General features: G+C 40.6%; 2 protein-coding genes across 2 annotated transcripts in view; one reads left to right on the plus strand and one right to left on the minus strand.

The window, feature by feature from the left end:
• The first annotated feature begins 623 nt into the window (after nt 1-623).
• tecrl2a (trans-2,3-enoyl-CoA reductase-like 2a) lies at nt 624-9,449 on the plus strand. Its single transcript, XM_053412114.1, is given in 13 exon segments — nt 624-647; nt 3,763-3,813; nt 4,060-4,111; nt 4,571-4,615; nt 6,523-6,656; nt 6,940-7,127; nt 7,822-7,927; nt 8,116-8,188; nt 8,275-8,318; nt 8,412-8,469; nt 8,639-8,727; nt 8,819-8,864; nt 9,036-9,449. Coding segments are annotated over 13 exon segments (1,038 nt in total). The 3' UTR covers nt 9,164-9,449.
• A 283-nt stretch (nt 9,450-9,732) lies between these two features.
• The window catches only part of LOC128425502 (retinal-specific phospholipid-transporting ATPase ABCA4), a 32,700-nt gene continuing 23,065 nt past the window's right edge, over nt 9,733-19,367 (minus strand). The window contains exons 26-51 of the mRNA XM_053412115.1: nt 18,778-18,983; nt 18,484-18,538; nt 18,281-18,361; nt 17,687-17,862; nt 17,386-17,510; nt 17,157-17,255; nt 16,870-17,059; nt 16,632-16,726; nt 16,436-16,468; nt 16,142-16,247; nt 15,954-16,028; nt 15,660-15,829; nt 15,255-15,432; nt 15,034-15,149; nt 14,459-14,606; nt 14,237-14,360; nt 13,545-13,674; nt 13,097-13,217; nt 12,936-12,998; nt 12,738-12,844; nt 12,415-12,556; nt 12,165-12,299; nt 11,899-12,002; nt 11,397-11,489; nt 11,037-11,286; nt 9,733-10,634 (exon numbers count right to left, since the gene is read on the minus strand). Of these exons, the coding sequence (XP_053268090.1) occupies nt 10,515-10,634; nt 11,037-11,286; nt 11,397-11,489; nt 11,899-12,002; nt 12,165-12,299; nt 12,415-12,556; nt 12,738-12,844; nt 12,936-12,998; nt 13,097-13,217; nt 13,545-13,674; nt 14,237-14,360; nt 14,459-14,606; nt 15,034-15,149; nt 15,255-15,432; nt 15,660-15,829; nt 15,954-16,028; nt 16,142-16,247; nt 16,436-16,468; nt 16,632-16,726; nt 16,870-17,059; nt 17,157-17,255; nt 17,386-17,510; nt 17,687-17,862; nt 18,281-18,361; nt 18,484-18,538; nt 18,778-18,983 (3,242 nt within the window). The 3' untranslated portion in view covers nt 9,733-10,514. The remainder of the gene's footprint in view (nt 10,635-11,036; nt 11,287-11,396; nt 11,490-11,898; nt 12,003-12,164; nt 12,300-12,414; nt 12,557-12,737; nt 12,845-12,935; nt 12,999-13,096; nt 13,218-13,544; nt 13,675-14,236; nt 14,361-14,458; nt 14,607-15,033; nt 15,150-15,254; nt 15,433-15,659; nt 15,830-15,953; nt 16,029-16,141; nt 16,248-16,435; nt 16,469-16,631; nt 16,727-16,869; nt 17,060-17,156; nt 17,256-17,385; nt 17,511-17,686; nt 17,863-18,280; nt 18,362-18,483; nt 18,539-18,777; nt 18,984-19,367) is intronic.

Raw genomic sequence — 19,367 nt, forward strand, 5'->3', positions numbered from 1 at the left:
TCTTTATTTTTCGGTTGGTATTATTTTTGTCTTCTGCTGCTCCTATTACTTGGAGCACCTTTGCTGGGCCACTATCTCCACAGAGGGTTTCCAAGTTTTCTGTCATCTTGTATATTTTATCATCCCCCATACTCTCCTGTGTTCTTCTGTTTTTAACATGTTTCAGTCTCAGGTGGACTCCACCAAAGACACCACAGCAAACAGATGCAAGGAGATAGAAGGGAAGGGGGAAAAGAGAAACAGGAGGGTGAGCATGTGCAGGGTTTCTGGAGTGCCTCAGGAGATTCTGTGTCCCCGCACTATCTCAGTTGAAGACAGAAAGCAAGAGAGTGACAACGTGTGTGTGTGTGTGTGTGTGTGTGTGTGTGTGTGTGTGTGTGTGTGTGTGTGTGTGTGTGTGTGTGTGTGTGTATTAGAGAGACAGAGAGAGAGAGAGAGAGAGAGAGAGAGAGAGAGAGAGAGAGAGAGAGAGAGAGAGAGAGAGAGAGAAAAGAAGGCAGGGAAGATTAAGGGGTCAGTGCAGGGATTGTCCTGGAAAGGAGAGGAACTATCTGCTGGGAGGAATGATTGTGCTTCATCGTCCACACAGAGGATATAATAATAAAAATAAGCTACCCACAGCAATGAGCCGGACCACCTTCTTTGAGGTAAGTCCACTGTATATAGCCGATAGAATGAAAAGGTCAGCTGACACTTTTGAGTTCTGATAGATTGATGTAATCATATACTTTCTTTCACAAGGTCCACTTGAGCCACACACTCATTCAAGTAACATTCAGTAAAGGTCAAGCAGAAATACGGAAATCAACAATAAGTTGACATTAATAAACAAAAAATCTCCTCATTTCATTCATTCATTCATTTAAATTCTTGGAAACATCCTCAGAAACTGGTATTATTTGCCAAAACTCTTAATTGTAAAAGTCGGAGCATCTATATAAACAAAAAGCAGGATGAACTAATGGACAAGTTTATAAGAGAATATCTGTCAAGCTACCAAAACACATGGAGGGATACTCCAAGAGCTTAAGTTCAACTTTTAGAAAGTGTCAGTCTGACGTTGAGGTAACCTTTCTGCTTTGCAGCCTAATGGTGAGTTACAGAGACAAAATTATTTCTGGCTGATACAGAAGTTTTCAGGTAAACAAATTTAATTTAAGCCGCAGCTCCTTTCATGATGTGTCTCTTGCATCCAGTCTCTCAGGGCCCATTGAGCACTGAGGTAATTGTCTCTAAGTGCAGCAGGCCTGTGGGGCATGTAGGGTCAGACTGAAACAATCATTCAGTTCTGTTAACACAAACCAGCAGACCAACAACTTCTTAAACTAACTTTGTTAACGTATAACAACAATTTAATTCAGGATGGTTAAACATAACCATCCAAAAATACAGTTTTTAAAGTACAGTTTTTTAAATACTGTTGGTGAACATTCAAAAAACTTGTTGGAAAACTGCCTTTGACAGCACAAACACGTGCCAAACACACACAGATAAATGAGCCTTCACTTTATGAGGAGAATGAGAATCAAAATGATTCACACACACATAACTGAACCTGAACAGAAAGAACAGTTTAGTGTTTTTGACTGATCTGGTGAATAATTTGCCAGATTTTGCAGCATTTAGCTCCATCTGTATCAGAGGCCTTTCTCTTTTCTTAATTCTCTGGCTCCACCTTTCCTCTTCTCTGAGCACAACACATGTTCAAAAAACAAAGAAAATGTTATCGAGGGGAATTGAGAAGCAGGATGGTAGCTATGATTCTCAATGAGAGATGTGACCATGTGATTTTTGTCATGAGTGGATTCTACTTCCTGCTTGTTCCTGTTCATCGCACAAATGCTCAAAATGACATTTTGAACATTTGTGGATCTAACTATTTGGTGAATGTCCTCCAATTGACACCAGGAAATGTCCGGTGTCAATTGGAGGACATTCACCAAATAGTTAGATCCATGGTCCCTGAGAACGCCCAAGGTCTCATGGGAAACTTGCATCCTATTTATATAGATATGTCTTTTATAATGAAAACTAGTTAAGATTTTTCCATTTGTTTTGACAATCAACCCTACAATTATAGATTTACATTTTAGGAAATACCCTTTTTCATATTCTTGCTGAGATTTAGATAACATTCACACCATTCTAGTGTTTGTAAACTTAATCAAGTTACTTGGAAATGTATCTATTTATCTTTAAGGCTACACACTTGTATAGCCCGGTGAAAGTGACACTGATGGAAACCAAGGTTAAGACCATTTGTGAGCTCTACAGTCGCTGAGGGTATAATCTTTTTCTTAAGAGTGTGCTGGAACAGATGCTTGTGGAGAATTTAGGGCCAGCTGTCAATTGGCAGCGTGCAGAGAGACGGCTGAGTGCTTAGTTGATTACTTTCCTTGATTGAAAGAGAAATTCTGTCCAGTTTGAGCGAGTGTGAAGGCAAAGAGGACGATGGTAAACAGTGGCCAGTCGTATGCAGCTAATCAGCTTCGATGGTATAATGCTCAGAGTGTGAAGTAGTGAGTCTGTGGTTCAAGATCAGCCATTACACTTGTCAGTGACCGCATTAAAGAGGAGCTGCTATGGCTACCCATCTTAATTATAGGGTTAGGGTTAGGGTTAGATAAACGTGCTTAAAAAAACCTGCATACAAAGAATTTGTATGTTTGAAAAATACACTTTATTCCCTTCACTGACACACAGCCCTCACGAGCACGCTCTGTACATGCTCTGTTTGACCTGTGTTGTCAGCAGGGCTCCGTATACCCAGGAGAGGACTGGAGCGCCTGATAATCACATTTACAAGGGCACAGCACAACTGAGGGCAAAGCGCTTTACAACACACAGTCGTAATGACACCCTTGATGCTCCTCGCTAACACAACATGTGCCCCGAGAACGCAGCTGCAAAGGTTGGCAGATGGAGAGCAAAACAACCACATCTCCCTGGATGCCCTCCACTGGAAGCATGAACACACACTGCAGAGAGTGACAAGAAGAAATTGCCACATTTTAAATCTAGAACTGGGACGTTGCTGGATTCCATAATATTAACTTCAGGGGGAAAGATATATAGATATTTCTTTTAAAGAAATGCTTATTATTTGTTTAATAGTGTCGATGATCTGATGAAAATGAAAGCACTACAAACACAAATCAAGAATGAACATAGTCTGGACACAAATTAAATGACATATGTGTATTTTCTGCACTGCAAACAGCTGATGTTATGTGTGTATAGCTCTCTGTCTCTCTCTTTCTCTCTCTCAGCTGCGCACTCAGCAAATCTTTAGTTATCCATTAGCAGGTTATTACACTGTCCAGTAAGGGAGCCAATTTAGCCGGGTCAGCTCTGCTGAGCAGCACAGTGTGGAGGGCTTTCAGGGCAAATTGTGGGCCACCGCCCACCAGCCTCCATGCATACGCTGTCCATCACTATTGACACGGTCTAATTGAGATGAAAAAGATCTGTGCAAGCAGGTCTGCAGGACAACATGGTTCCTGTTTCTGTCTACAGATGAGGTGATTGTACTGGAGACAGCAGAGAACTGAAGAGAATGTCAGCTGTTCTTTATCACATCTGTAGATTTTTATTGTTTTATTTATATGGATGACATCATTCTGAAAATGGGTTTAATGTGTGTGTGTTTGTGTGTGTGTGTGTGTGTGTGTGTGTGTGTGTGTGTGTGTGTGTGTGTGTGTGTGTGTGTGTGTGTGTGTTTGTGTGTCTTATTCTTTCTAAACGTGATATGTGTTTCTTCAGGTGGAGGTCCTGGATGCCAAGACAAGAGAGCAGCTTTGTTTTTTAGATAAGGTACGCTAACAACTCTGAGGCCTAAATGACAGTTTTAAGGGTACATGTTCCATGTTTTCTTGCTGCACAATTACACAGAAAGGACAGCATTGTGCCGCATTTTATGCACATGGTACCTTTGATATTTCCATCTGGAATTGGAAATTACAATGCTTGGGTTCACAGCATGTAGTACACACTCATTGTAATGACAGTGAATTTCAATTGGTTTCAACACACACCATCAACTGCTTCTATTGTTTGCAGGTGGAGCCCCACTCAACAATAGGGGACATCAAGAGCCTTTTTCACAAATCATGTGAGTTTGGTGAGCCTGTGTAATTTTTATTTTATTTTATATTGTGCCCTTTATATTTTGACATTTGAAAAATTGTGTGTAATATAACTCTCATTCTCTTAAAGCTATATATTAAGCTCATTTGTTGAGATATCTGTTTGCTCAGATAAAGCCAAATTTTACTATTATTATTATGTTGAATCTTTTATTACAGATCTACCACAAACTAAACATGGCATTTGTATGATTTTAGCTATAAATGATAATGCTCAGTGGATCCTCTGACAGTACACTGTGCACTTTTAATAGAAGCATTTTCATGTTCAGTCTTAGGTCTGCAGTGGTTCTGCCATGAGTAGGTGTCTGGTCAGAAACGTTACTGAATGTTTGCAAAGCCTCAGGCAAGTTTTCCTTTGTGATCAATTATCATTGGGGCCTGAAGACAAACCCGGTGTGTGTGTGTTGTGTGTTTCTACACAGATCCTCACTTGTATCCAGCAAGGCAGGCTCTGAAGCTTGATCCTAGTAAGTAGCCATGTTGTGATTATGTAGTGGTTTATTTATTAACACTACACCTGTACAAGTCAGGTTGGCTCCAAAAAAAACTGGACACCATTACTCACAAATACTGTGAGGGGGTACCGGTAAACTGTAAACAGAATTCTGATGTTTCCATCCAAAATGAAAGAGACGTGCAGAGGTTTGGGCTGACTGGTCTCTGAGCTGTCGATGATCTGACCAATGAGAGCAGCCTGTGTGAGAATGTGATGCTGTTACAGCCTCAGTATGAGGTGAAGGCTGAAGAGGAGGAATCATCATCAGAAGGGGAACATGAGGTCAATTTAGGCATGAAGCTGTTTACATTTGTTAGGAATTTAATAGGGATGTGACTAGTGGGAATGGTTATATGTTCTAATATCTTTATTCAAGAGCATGGCCTTTCAGTTTGTGGTCGGGACTTGATTTATTTTACTTTTCCGATTTGTAATGTTTTTACTAAAAGTGAAATAGAACCTGCTTGTGCTAGGATTTGCTCTGGCTTTGCCGTCCTTATTGTTGGTATATGAGCTTTACTTCTTAGAGAGTACCGTGTGGACGATAACCTTAACTGGGTTCATGCAGTTCCACCCTCTGCAGCTTTATTATTACACTGACTTCCCGTTGCTGCGCTTGATGACAAAACGATGACACCTTCATGGAGCAGGTGTCCAGCACATCCCTGGTCAACATGGATTGGCAAAATCAAGAGACTTTTATGTCATGGGAATAGTGTGCTGGCATAAAACTAAATAGATGCCCCCCTGTTTCTTTTTCCACAGTATTTTATGGGAGCAGTACAACAGCAAAAGTTCATAATGAGGGTGGCACAATTGAACTTGTCAACACTACACAGCTGGCATTCTATTCTTTTGTTGGGAAATTTGACAGATTGGTGGCACAAATAGAGTCCAATCGCAGAGGAAAGAATCCAATCACGGAGGAGAAATCCGAGAGCCGACTGAAGGCTGAAGCTGGAACATAGGAAATATGTCTAAGCACGATTTGAATGCAAGCAGAGCAAATCCAAGTACAAGAAGGGACTATTTCTAAAAATCAACGTGTTCTGCTCTCAAACTGAAAATCACGCTCTTGAATGAAGAGGGAATAAACCTCCATACAGTCAGCCATAGTTTTGGATATATGTGCATAAACAGTCCACTCCGTAGCAGGTGTTATTTCAGTCCATGTCCCTCAAGGCTGCTGGTATAATTTGACATTGAAGCAAATTGGAGTATTGCTCATATTTAAAAAATATGTGCAATATCCTTTCAAACCAAGATCTAATCAATGGATACATTTAAAAGAGGATTTTGTAATTAAATCACATTGAAACCCACTTTCCTTAACATTTACATTGACCTTCACTGTGAATGTGAATGGGCCATACACCGCACTCACCTCTTCACAGAGCGGCTTCACTGTGGAAACCATTGTGTGTTTCGTCTTTGTTTTCACCATAGATGAGAAACTATTTAACTTGCATCGCATTTACATTTATTTGATCTTAAATTAAAACAGGCAATTGCAATCTCTAAAAAGAGAAAATGTCATGAGGCTTTGTTCTGAATTAGGTCTATCTTGTTACTGAAAAGCACAGAGAAGAGTTTTGGGTAAAAGCTATCTGGGCCAGTTTCCCCCTAGGATGCTCTAAAAATGTCATCCAATTAGTACGGCCTATTATCTGTGGCTGTGTCCCCATGAGCGCTGTCACGTACAGAGAACGTGTGCTGAAAATCTGATCAGGAATTCATTAAAAAAACATTCTGAAACAGTTTCAACCACTGTGCAGAGCTGCCAACAAGCTTGATATTCTATAGAAACCATTAGGATCATTATTTTATAGCAGTATGTCAGATGGATGTATCTGAATACATTTTCTTTTACATTTTCAGAGGGAAAATTATTGAGGGAGGAGGAAATCTTACAGAATCTACCTGTTGGGACCACTGCCACCATGTACTTCAGAGATCTGGGTCCACAGTTAGGATGGACAATGGTGAGGAACACAACAGAATCAATGAACAGTGTTCTGCTTTGCTTTGACATATAATTAATGTTACCTGACACGATTTTGGAGTTGGATTCTCAATTAGTTTCAGGCAGGGGCCGATCCAGGGGTTAGGGTCAACCATGGAAGGCAGCGACCCTAGCGGAAATCTGAGTGAATACTTATTTTCTGAATTCCTGAATCAGGAATTGGGCATAGATCTTGGGCTTATAATTGGCCCCTCTTTGTAAATTGTGGCCTCTTTATGGACCCTGGATAACAAAAATGTGCCCTCTAGTTTGGCTATCACTTTTTACATCAGAGATGTCCATATAAAATACAGTAATATAGTAATGGAATGAACACTCTGCTTCTCCTCTTCTTTTGTTCTCAGGTGTTTCTGGCAGAATACATCGGGCCTCTTCTCACCTACCTCCTCTTCTACTTCCGAGTACCTTACATTTACTCACACAGTTATGCCTTCACCTCCAGTCCCCACACAGTTGTCACGTAAGTGGGCAAAAAAAGTGAACTACAGCGCAGATTATGGCCATAACAAACTCTGAGGCTTAACCTTGCTTGCTGTATAAATAGATTTACAGGCAGAGGATTGATTAATCATCAACAAGAATATCCCAGTAAAATGTTTGGAGTATTTATTAAAGTCCAATCTTTCCTTCTGGCGTAAAGTGCCTCACAACAAATTACCTCTATTATTGAAAATGAAGTCTCAGGAAAATGAAATCAGGAAACATGTAATCTAATGTCAGTGTACATGCTTCTATAACGAGTTGGGTTGGTTACAACCATCACTCTGTTGATGCAACACCAAAGGCTTTATCGAATCCTACATATTTTTAAGTAAACTTTACTGTACTTTTTTCATTATCATAATTTAATAACATTAACACTTAATCTATGTAATTAATCTTGATAATCTGGTCTTGCATTTATCTATTTATCATTGGTTTGTTCTGTTATTTACTGCACTTTCTATCTATCTATCTATCTATCTATCTATCTATCCATCTATCCATCTATCCATCTATCCATCTATCTATCTATCTATCTACTTTATTTCCTGCATCCCAGACCCTTTGTTGCTGCAGTGACAAATTGGACCAACAGCAATCGTTTAAATCTCCTTTTTTAAATCTGCTGTGAAAGTTGTGAGATGAAGTCTCTCCTTCCCTCTGTCTCTCAGACGAGCCTGTGCCTGTCACACCTTCCACTACATGAAGAGGTTGATAGAGACTATCTTTGTCCACCGCTTCTCTCATGGGACCATGCCCCTCAGGATAATAGTCAGGGTGAGGACAGGAATACCCTTGAAGAAAAGAGCATCGCTTGTGCTTCCCTAATTTAAAATGTGTGGCCTTGTTTTCTCCCTCTCTGATAATGACGTTAGCCCAAGCTGCTCATATCAACTGTATAGGCTATATGTTTCATTTATAAATATTCATTGTTTGCATACTATACTGTTTGTGCCTTCTCTCAGAATTGTGCCTATTACTGGGGTTTCTCAGCCTGGTTGGCCTATCATATCAACCACCCTCTTTATACACCCCCATGTAAGTTCCCTCATGCAGAGATACACAATGTTGTTTCTCTAGATTCTGCTGGACATTAATTCTAGACTAACCAACTATCTCTACAGCATACGGTGAACTGCAGGTCAACTATGCACTTGTCATATTTGTGGTGCGTATATTTTGAAATTATGAATTCATGTGATGATACTGCAAATGACACATGGTGACTGTAAAAAGTGAAATGCATATATTTCTCCTCTAGATGTGTGAACTGGGAAACTTCTCTATTCACGTGACTCTGAATAATCTCAGGGGAGATGGTGAGTTGAGCCTGTTTCTGTAGTTACCGCTAATCCATGCATTTAGTACTCAACACTATACTGATCTTGCATAGAAGCGTGGAGGATAAGGGTGTCTATATTTACAGCATTATGAGAAATGCAACATAAAATCCAATTTAAATCAGTGAAAATCAAAAACCTTTCTCAGGACACAGGAGCAGAAGGTACCCGAGTCCAACTAAGAACCCCTTCACTTGGCTATTTTTCTTTGTATCCTGTCCCAATTACACATATGAGGTAATACAAAGTATTTACAGTGATTTAGTGAATGTCACAAAGGTTGTGTATTTATCTCCTTGTCTGCCTGCATATCTGAAACATGCTGCAGGTTGGAGCATGGCTGAGCTTTTCCATCATGACGCAGTGTCTACCAGGTATGTACACTGCACTATCTTCACACCTCGGCACCAGTGTAACATGTGCATACTGTTCAAACTTTGGATTGCAGGACCAAAAACAGTGATGAGAAATACTGTTACAAGCCACTGTCAGTTTTGATATTGTTAACATACATCTATATGTTATACTCTCCTCTGTTCTTCCAGTGGCTTTTTACACATTACTGGGCTTCATTCAGATGACCATCTGGGCCAAATGGAAGCACAAAGCCTACAGCAGGGAGTTCAAGGACTACCCCAGCCTCCGGATGGCCATTATCCCCCTGATCTTCTGACAGTGGCTGAAACATCATAGCATATAAGAGCTACATATTCTCTCCATACAGGTGCCACTTACACCGAATCTGCTGCTGCTAAATCCAGCACTTTGCAATTATTATTTTTTTTACTAATGAATGAAGTGAGAGGGGTGGGAATGGGAGCAACAGTATGGCAATAGTAAAGCAATATAGTGGAGCATTTAAAGCAGGTTACACATAACATTAGTTTTTTGATTCTTTGAATGCTCAAAGTGATCAGGTGAAGTAAGTTAATTGAAATTATCTCTCATAATAAAGTGCCTGTAGCAGAAAACTATTAGACTTGAAATGTCATGGCATTCATTTAAGAGTGCAACTTTTGAGCTCTCCGGAGGAATACAGATGACATTTCATTGTGCTCATAGTGAGCTTCTCCACTGTATATGCACAATAGTTTTCTTCAGAGAAAATGCTATGGTATTGTCCTTTATCAGGTAGACAGTGATAACGACTGAGGCTCTCTTGCTCTTTCTGTCTAATCTCAGGTTTTGAATTCAACTGTTTTCTACGTGAATGGTTACTGTGTCTGAATAAAGCTTTACATCTTAAGGAAAAATCAAATTTTATTTGACAGGATGCTTCCTTTGACAACATTCATGACATTGGGTCTAATGACACCAGTAACTGATGAGTAATAAAGCACAAAGATAGAGCAAGACATTAGCAGCAGAAAAATATGAAATGGTAACGAAATGAATTTCATAGCAGCAAGAGGAATTTGTAGAAATGATTATCTATACAACACTAGCAGATGGCCAAACATCATTCAGTCCAAGCTGCATTAATAAAGTGCTAAGGGTGCTATGCTTCTCTTGAGTGCTTCTTTCACTCATCTAACGAAGGCAAAACCATTTAATCTTGCTTGGCATCTGAAGCAAAAAGAAAAACAGGACCTATACTTTCTTTACAATTCACGTCCAAATCTTGAACCAAAAATCATGTCAAGGTCCACGGTCCTCGTTGTAAACCTAGTGCTATGTTATGTTACGTTTGAAAGGCCTACAAGGTGAGCAGGAAGTGGAACATGCATCAGGCACATAAATGCTCCACACTCTCCAGATTCAAAGCCCGTTAACCCTGTGTACTGGCAGAGCAAGAGACATGTGCACTCTTGTCACATGTCAAATCCTCAGTCTAACCTGACATTTGTCCTATTTGTCCCTCCCTTGAGGGAAACATAAAATTTACCCTCAATGACCTTAACTAGTCCAACCTGGTTATATGCACCTGGTGCTTGTCTCTATGAGGCAGGTTTCGGGGCTTTGTGACGACACTCCAATGAAAAGAAAACCAACGACTCTTCCGGGTTGAGCTTGTTGAGGTGCGTTCACTTCCCTAAAGACTTGATGGGTTTGGCGTCGACGTAGCGCTGTGCACCAGCAGCTTTTGGATGCAGCACTATGGTGTCATCCTCTCCTGACTGTTTCTTGGCGAAATTTACAAACACCTAGAGGGATGTCAAAACATTAAAACAAATTAAATGTCAGCTTGAAGCAGACAGAACACTCAAGGACATAATGAAGAACAAGATTCACAGGTTAGCTGATGATGTGATTTTTGTATAAGAACATTAATAATGTTATTATTTGGTGATGGTACTATTGCTGCTGCTATTATTAATTATTACTATTATTATATAGTCAATGTACTTATAATACAACTATAATATTAAAAGGTCCCAAGCTTATGATGTAAAATTTCTCAAATTTCCCCACTGTGGGACTATTAAAGGATTCTATCTATCTAAAGGGTCTCAAGATGCACTTTGTAATTGTCTCCATGGAAATAAAATTGAACAGAAAGAAATTCCCGTTTCATGGTGTTTTATGTTGTGTTTTTCTCTGTGTACCTGATCGAGAGTGGTCTGTGATACTGTGTAGTCCTCTATGTTCAGATTGTCTTTGTTGGCCAGGACCATCTGAAAGATGCGAGCCAGAGAGGAGGAGGAGATCTTGTACTGCAGCGTGTTGTGGTGTTTCTCACTCTGGATGCAGCCGGGGAACGTGCTCTCCATGAAAGCTTCAGCGGGATTCAGGTCCGGGGTGAGGCTGGGTTCTGCTGCCCTGATCTTCATGGTCAAAACGTAGCCATCGCCAAATCTATTTTAAAATCAATGCACGTTAAAGTAAAAGCAACTCTCAGATATGGCGATATATTGCAATCAATATATTTAAGGTAGAAGGAAAAAGTAGGAAGTAGGAAGACTAACTTGTATTTAAGATGCTGAATGGTTCCCAAACACTTGAAAGACCCATTGACCATAATGGCCAAACGGGTACAGAGTGCCTCACATTCCTCCATGCTGTAAATATGAAATCAAATCATTATAATCAATTAGCAAGATCACATCAAGGTAAAAATCCTTTATAAGTAAAATGTCCTGCATCAAAAAATAACACTCACGTTTAAGTATAGTAGTAGTATTTGCAGCTAAATACTAAAACTACGCATTCTACATTAAAATGTCCCCTGTAACAAATTTTTGATATAAACGTTTTTGAGACATCATATGTTCAGAGACAATAGTTAAATGTTCAAAATCGCTTCTCCAATGTTTTCATGAATAATGTTAAATTGAATTGAATTACAGTAACCAGTAACTAAATCAGTTAAATGCAAGTGGAGTAGGGTAGCAAAACACATAAATACTCAAGTAAAGCACACACAGCCCTATACAATAAAGTACATTATTTTGCTAACACACAATTTACCTGTGTGAGGTGAGAACCACAGCTCGTTTGTCCTGAATAACGCTCATAATGGAGTTCCAGAGGAAGCGTCTGGAAAGAGGGTCCATACCTGTGGTGGGCTCATCCTGATTGATTGAGAGTTACAATGCATGCATTAACAAAAACACCCACACACACGTCTTGTCTCCTCACGTCAAAATAAAAATGCATAGTCAATGTTCAGCAACTCTGGTCCTTGTCCGAAACTTCTAACTCAAACCCATGACTATCACTTGTGTTGGCCTCACCAGCAGCACCAGAGCAGGGCAGCCGATCATGGCAATGGCTGTGGAGAGTTTCCGCCTGTTACCGCCGCTGTAAGCCCCAGCACTTTGACCTGCACACTCTGAGAGACCCAGCTTGTGGATGGCCCACTCTGCAACCTGAGTGCGAGGAGGAGAAATGCCTTTCGGTATAATGCAGTAAATCTTCGCTGCCGAAATAACATTTCTCTAATAAAAATTCAATAAGTTGAATGTGTGGATTGTGTTTTATTACCCTGCTGATCTCACACTCTGGCACTCCACGCAGGCGGGCGTAAAGGTGCAGATGTTCTCGACCCGTCAGAAGCTCATCTATGGCGTCAAACTGTGGACAGTATCCCATGTTCTGGTGAACGTCTAGGATGTTGGTTAAAATGCTGCCGGGACAACATAAACAACTTAAAACAGTTCACTCTGAGATGAATTTTTTATATATTTATTTATATTTATTACTGGAAGCTAATGATCTGGACTGAGTGAATTCCTTCTTTGATATAAGCTTTCATCTAAATCAAGCACAGTGTTGCTTCTTATTCCTAAGAACATTGTTTTACTAACCTGTGACCAGCAACAGAGGCTTCTCCTGAGCTAACATCAATGTCTCCTGTCAGCATCTTAAACGTGGTGGTCTTGCCTGCTCCGTTTACTCCGAGGAGACCAAAGCACTTCCAGAAAAACAAGCATGATAAAATGAATATAATGTGACCAGGAGGACTCCCTCCATGCTGTGAATCATATCGATTTCACCTCACTAACCTCTCCTGGAGATACTCCAACACAGATTCGGTCCACCGCAGGGATGATGGTTCCTGGGTACGTCTGATAAGGCAGGAGAAACATCAGGAGAAAAAAAATATGTTTAAGTAGTTGTCAATTGTACGTGATTGATCGTATTTTGACAAAGAAAAATGTCTCACCTTGGACAGTTCTCTTGTTCGTAAAATATCATTTGTATTTCCGTTCTGGCAGACTCGCCCTCTCTCCTCTGCCACATCTACATCTTCGTCCAGAATTTGAGGCTTTGGGGAATCTGATATCCTGTCGATGGCAAACCAAAGAGCAAATCAACCTTTTATAACAACAATTACTTTAATAACTTTCATTTTCTGTGTATTAATAATATATATATATATATATTAATATATATCAAAATAGCACCCTTGTGAATCCTTGACATACTGAGAAAAAAAAGTCTGTATGTGTTTTTCATCCCTGTGTACATCTGATGATCTTATTCTATATATTTATTTATTTTATTTTTATACTAATAACGACCTATGTCTGACATAAAGCTTAACTAACTATCTAACTAAAAGACCAGAACATGAACTACAAACAGTGAAATCCTAATTCAAGCCCACTCACCAGTGATCCAGGAAGAAGCGATACTGGAAGAGAATGTTAAGGATGAAATAGACAAATCCTTCAACAGCCATACAGAACAGGTTCTTCCCGATAAAGTCCCATTGATATGGATCAGGACTGTAGTCCTCACCTGAGGAAACATAACATAAACACAACACATCTGTGACCTTGTGAAAACATTTACATTTTCAAGATCTTTCCCCATTTTTAAGAAGTAAGTCACCAATTTTTTGTTTGTTTCTTAATCTTAAGAGATAAATAGAACAAATGCTAAAGAACATTAAAAAAGTTTACATATATTTCATTTTTTGTCATGTGTCAGGTGCACAAATATTTAGACAAGTCAGGAGAATTGGACACAGAGTTTACCCGCAGTTTGCTTTTAACACATGCACAACAAATTGGGAGGTTTTCTGCAGAGACACGTTTACAACAGTATCAAATCCTCCACAGTGTGTTGCAGTGAATTGTGCGTGGATCCCCCGCTGTGTTCTCACATCGAATTCTCCTGAATTTCTATAGACTCTATACTTGAGTGACAGGCAGATAAAGTCTGCCGATAATCCGGAACCTCTCAGTCGACATCTGCATTCACATATGCACGTCCTCTGGAGAAAATATGGAGGATCTATGGAGTTCAGTGCAAGTCCGAGTGTTTGTGGGGGATGTGAGTCTGTTTGCTGTGCTGTTACCAAAGCGAGTGTAGATATCTGTAATGGCCTGGTTCATAGCCATGTCTATGAGACCTCGTCCGAGGCAATAATGCGGCAAGATGAGCAGCATGGCCTTCAGCAGCTGATTTAACTTGTACAGAGCCTAGAAAAAAATAAAACAATCTGACGTTAATGAATGAGGATGACATGGAAGAAAGATAGATAAATGGGCATTTAGAGATAGAAGAGGCCTGGTCTTACAGTGGTTCCCTCAAAAAGGTCCAGGATGAAGGTGATGGCACTGCTATTGATGCCAATGAAGAGGTTTATACATGACAGAGACACATAGGCTGTGCTGGGTATGTTAAACATGTAGGACATGGGGTACATCATGGGTGTCACAGACCAGCTGAAAGAGAGATATCAGAGCAAGAATCAGTAAAGCACAATGAATGACACAATCTGATGCAAGACACTGAATATGAATATATATATATATAATTACAAGAGACATGAAGTTGGAGTTATACCTGCCAACTGCTAATCAACAAATTAAATCCACCTAACATAAGAGGGGGAGATTTTATTTAGAATTTAGTGTTTTGAAAGTGTTAATCGGGCGGATCCAGAAAGTGTGAGCTGTAGAGTAAACTCAACCCTTAATATTGACCTGGAGATGACAATGGGTAACATTTAGGCATCTGACTTTCTACCACTTTTTCTTAATTTAATTGTTTTCATTTGTTCAGATTCAGTGAAACTTACAGAGGAAAATTCTATGTTAATTCATGTCCTCCTGCTACTTTAGTTTTCCGCAGTTTTCCCCATTTTCTTACCCATAAAGCAAAAGCAAGGCGACAAGCGGCTGGAGGTTGGTTGGTGAGGTGAAGCACTTCTTATCAAAAAAAAGGAAAACTTCCACCACGATCGCTGCACTGATGGAGTAATTCACCTGGAGGAAGACCAGAGTCACAGTCCTTTTCATTCATTACATCCCACTGATACAGCTAACAGAAACCATTGGTGCACATCTGTGCAGGTAAAAGGGTCACTGTACCATGTCCCAGAAGAAGTTGGCCATCCAGTAAACCAGTGGACTGACACCGCTGACAAACTGCAGGTGTTTGGCCTGGGTGACCCTTTCCTGGATGAGATAGAGGACAAAGCTGGCCGGGACAAAGGACATGGCGAAGATGACGCAGATGGCCACCACTGCATCAACTGAGGTGGTCAGGCTGCAGAGAAAAGGACAAAGAAGGACAGAGTTTCCAAGAGCTAGTGTAACTGAAGTAATCATGCTTTTCCAGTGCTAACCACTGTGAGCAATGTTTTTGAGAAAATTACTTGAATACAATAAAACTGTTTCTGCACAAGTGTGACACCAGGGTCCTTCTCCTCAGGGATTTTCCTGCTAAACACCAGGGGCAGTTGGTTGAGGACTATGAGGCTGCTGGTCACTCACACAGTGATCTCAGAGAGTTGCTCTTTGGTGAGGTTCAGTGGGTGGTTGATAGCTGTGATTCCATATTCGTCCAGGTTCGCTCCTTTGGCCAGGTTTGCACGGAGGATGGCGTTGTTGGCTACGTTCATGAAAGATACCATGGCGTGCCAGCCCTTATTGTTATACCACACCTGTGGAAAGACAATAGATGATAGAATTTGACAACTGGAGATTTTAATCTTTTTTCTACTTACTTACACTACCTGTATAAAGTCTATTATATTATGTCATACAATTAAATTTTAGTGGACGTACCTTGACATTGTTAGGAGTCTCCATGTACCTAAGGAACGTCCCGATGTCCTTCAGTGTTTGTTTAGAGTGTTTGCCCTATGACCAGCAATCCATTACAAATTACACCACAGAAGAAGGTGGTGAACATACACAAAAACAAAGTGCACATAAACATAAGCCACACATAATGTTGACTTTTACAGCCATACCCCGGTAACATTGAGCAGTTGTCCCAATTGTGCGGCCACATCTTGTAGGGTCTTTGGCTGCAGCTCTAAAGCAGGAAGCTGCCCTCCGACTGATATACCACCATACCTGGAAACCCCAGAGAAAAGCAGCCTCAAGATAGATGTACGTGTCACTCTTTAAACTTTGGGTTGTAGTACATCATAACAACCACTGGAGGGAGAACTGCACCACTACATAAAAACATCCGTACAGGTACGTAAGGTACTGTATATCCCTACATGGACAGTTGGCATTTTGGTACAAATTGAAATTACCTTTGTTCATTCACCCAATATTTGCTCTTCAAGCTGTTAAGAGATCAAGGACAGAGATGGAATCATAATCCTTTCTCAGTTTGAAATACATTTCAATTAAAAACATATATACAAACATACATTATATCTTTTACTAAAATGTCAAAATTTGTTAACAATTTCTATATTTTTTCAACTGGTGCCAATGAACAAATACCTGGTTCTGATGAGGCTGGGATAGGTCTTCACCAGATAGTCAGAGATGTTCCTGCCTGTGAGGTCCAGGAGAACGTCTCCTGTTGACTGGATCCTCTAGTGCACAAAATGAGCACTAATCAGATACTCGTGGGCAGCGGGTGACCTATGATTGTATATATCTGAATACATGGGAATGGAAGGAATCTACAGATTAAAATATTGTGATCATTTTTAGTAACAGTGACCCAAACGCCTACCTGTGGAGGTGGCAGGCCTCCAGCTCCCTCGGGGCAAACAGGCAGCATGGTGAGTTTCTTGGGTGTGCTGCACTGACAGTCTGGTGACGGGGTGAGGGAGTTCCATTCTGGACCATCCAGCATTTCTATCAGGGCAGGGTTCACCAGGGTCATCTCCCACTCTGTGGTGATGTTGTTACATGGGAAATCTCTGCCAGGTGGAGAAAGCGAGCCATGTCGTCAAACAAAACACACAGGAGACGGTTGACGAAAAATAAAATACATCTGAAGCTGTGGAGGTTACTTACTCCAGTGGTTCATCCACCATGCAGCGAGTCCCAAAGCCAGGCTTGTCCAGCAGCACCTTACCGAAGTACCTCATCTGAGCATCCATAGGTTGCTCATTACTGCATTGAATGGGATTAAGAAAATACAAGATTATCAAAATCAGATAAATCTTACAAAGATTTTTTAGCTAAATTCAATTAAAAGTAAAGTACTGATTTTATTAAACCACTGAAACTCCTTTATGCTCACCTGAAGAAGGTGTACTGTCGTCCATACATCCAGGGACTGAGCGTCAGACTTGGATATTCTCCAAAAGGTGGAACGATCAGAGTGAATGTCAATGCCAGGAAAACAAAACTGGCTGGCAGCACAATCTACCACAAATAGAGAACAGGGTTAAAAATTTGATTTAATGAAAAAAGTATTACTTCAGGCAACTTAAGACAACTTTGCGGTCAAAATCAAAACTTTAGGCCGTGACTAATAAATGGAAAAACATATCAACACTTAAAACATCAAATGCAGGTGTAACAGATTCTACATAGGATACCTGGGCAAAGAAGTCTTTAAAGGAGCGGGTGGTGTGATGCAGCCTCTTTATCAGCAGAGCGAAGAACTGTTTGATGGTTAGACACAGGCCTCTGACTTGATCCGACCCCCTGCCTGCACCACCGTCTGAGACATCACACGGGCCCTGGCCATTGGCATGCGAAGCTCCATCCGCCTCTGCAATACAGAGTTAGGGTCAGGTTCCACAGCCTGACTTTCACTGACAAAGTCAGCAAGTGTGAAGAGGCCAGCTAGGGAGCCAAGCATGTTCGGCATATGCATTTTAAGCATTGCTCTACCTGCCTATGTGCATATAATTAGGCATCTGTTGTGTGTTACTACTGCCGAGTGACAGCTCCAGATCGGAACATTTGTTTAAGATAATCCATTTAAGCTGAAGCTCTCTGCATTACACTTTTGCCAAAATGTGCTGTCAGGAATAAAAAATAAAAAGATTTAGTCTACAAAAGGAGGTTTTTTATCTTTCTTTCTTTTTTAACATGTCAAACCCCTATAAGTTCCAGAAAACCATTGTATTTTCACAACAGCAGCATCTCTCCCAAGCTCTAAGCTCTAGGCTGCACGCCACTGTCACCTTGTCGTGGCTCCATATCAACAGTCACTCTGTTTAATCCATAGAGACTAGTTCGACAAATCTGCTGCAATGTTCTCTTGTCTGGGGGAGTTAGAGAGTGGAACACAAAGGATGTAATTCACAGGTGGAGAACACAGGGGTAGTAGACATGCAACTACAAAACAAATCAACGTGTTGTGACGCCATTTGTCTTTCCTTTTTACCTTGTAAACATTTCCTGTTGGTTGCCTTCCCATCAGCAGTGACCTTTAGGAAGATCTAACAGAAAAACAGATGCTCTTCTTAACAAAGCTTGATGAAAGAGTGCGCAGTAACAGTGAAGGTGAAAGTGAGGCAGTGATGTATGACAGAATGCCACACTCCTATTGTTTTCTTTTTAAATTGCTGTAGCAATGATAATAAAAATATATATTTGTACTCTTGCATCCCTTTTTCTAGTGCTATGACCAAAAATGTTCATTTGTAAATGTTAATATTGTTGATTTATCTTCATGCACCTCCTCCAACGATGTGTCCGACACACCAAAGCTGCTGAGGCCGATGTCCCCCAGAGTTTCCTCCAGCTCCCTGAAGAGACTGGCGTATGCCCGGGGCTGGAAGTTGCGGTTCGGGAGCAGGTAGGTCAGCTCCTGGCCGATGGCCTCGATCAGACGAGCCTGCGGCACGTGATGGTGGATCAGGGCTGTGATGCTTTCCATGTTACCTGGAGATGAGTGGAATTTGTTGATTATTCATACATTTTCATATGTTCCTACTTGATATGGCATCTGTGAAATTTGACGTTAACTCTACTTTCTTTGCTGCATCTTATTATTATATTTGTTGGTGTTGAAACATCTCAAGGTTCTTCTTGTAACGTCTTTCTTGCCTTGCCTTCAAGGCCTTATTGTTACACTTAAAAGCCCAATAGTGGTGTTTGGCTTTCAATAGAAACATAGAGAGCACACATGTGACAGAGTACAGTGTGTGCTGGGTGTTGCTAGGTGTGTGAAGTTGAACAGCAGGTAGAGAAAGTTGACTGACTGCAATCCAATGCAAACGCACTAGTCATTAACACGACAACATGATATTGTCTCATTGTCTCACT

This window comes from Pleuronectes platessa, chromosome 20 (assembly GCF_947347685.1).
Source record: "Pleuronectes platessa chromosome 20, fPlePla1.1, whole genome shotgun sequence".
Taxonomy (NCBI): Eukaryota; Metazoa; Chordata; class Actinopteri; order Pleuronectiformes; family Pleuronectidae; genus Pleuronectes; species Pleuronectes platessa.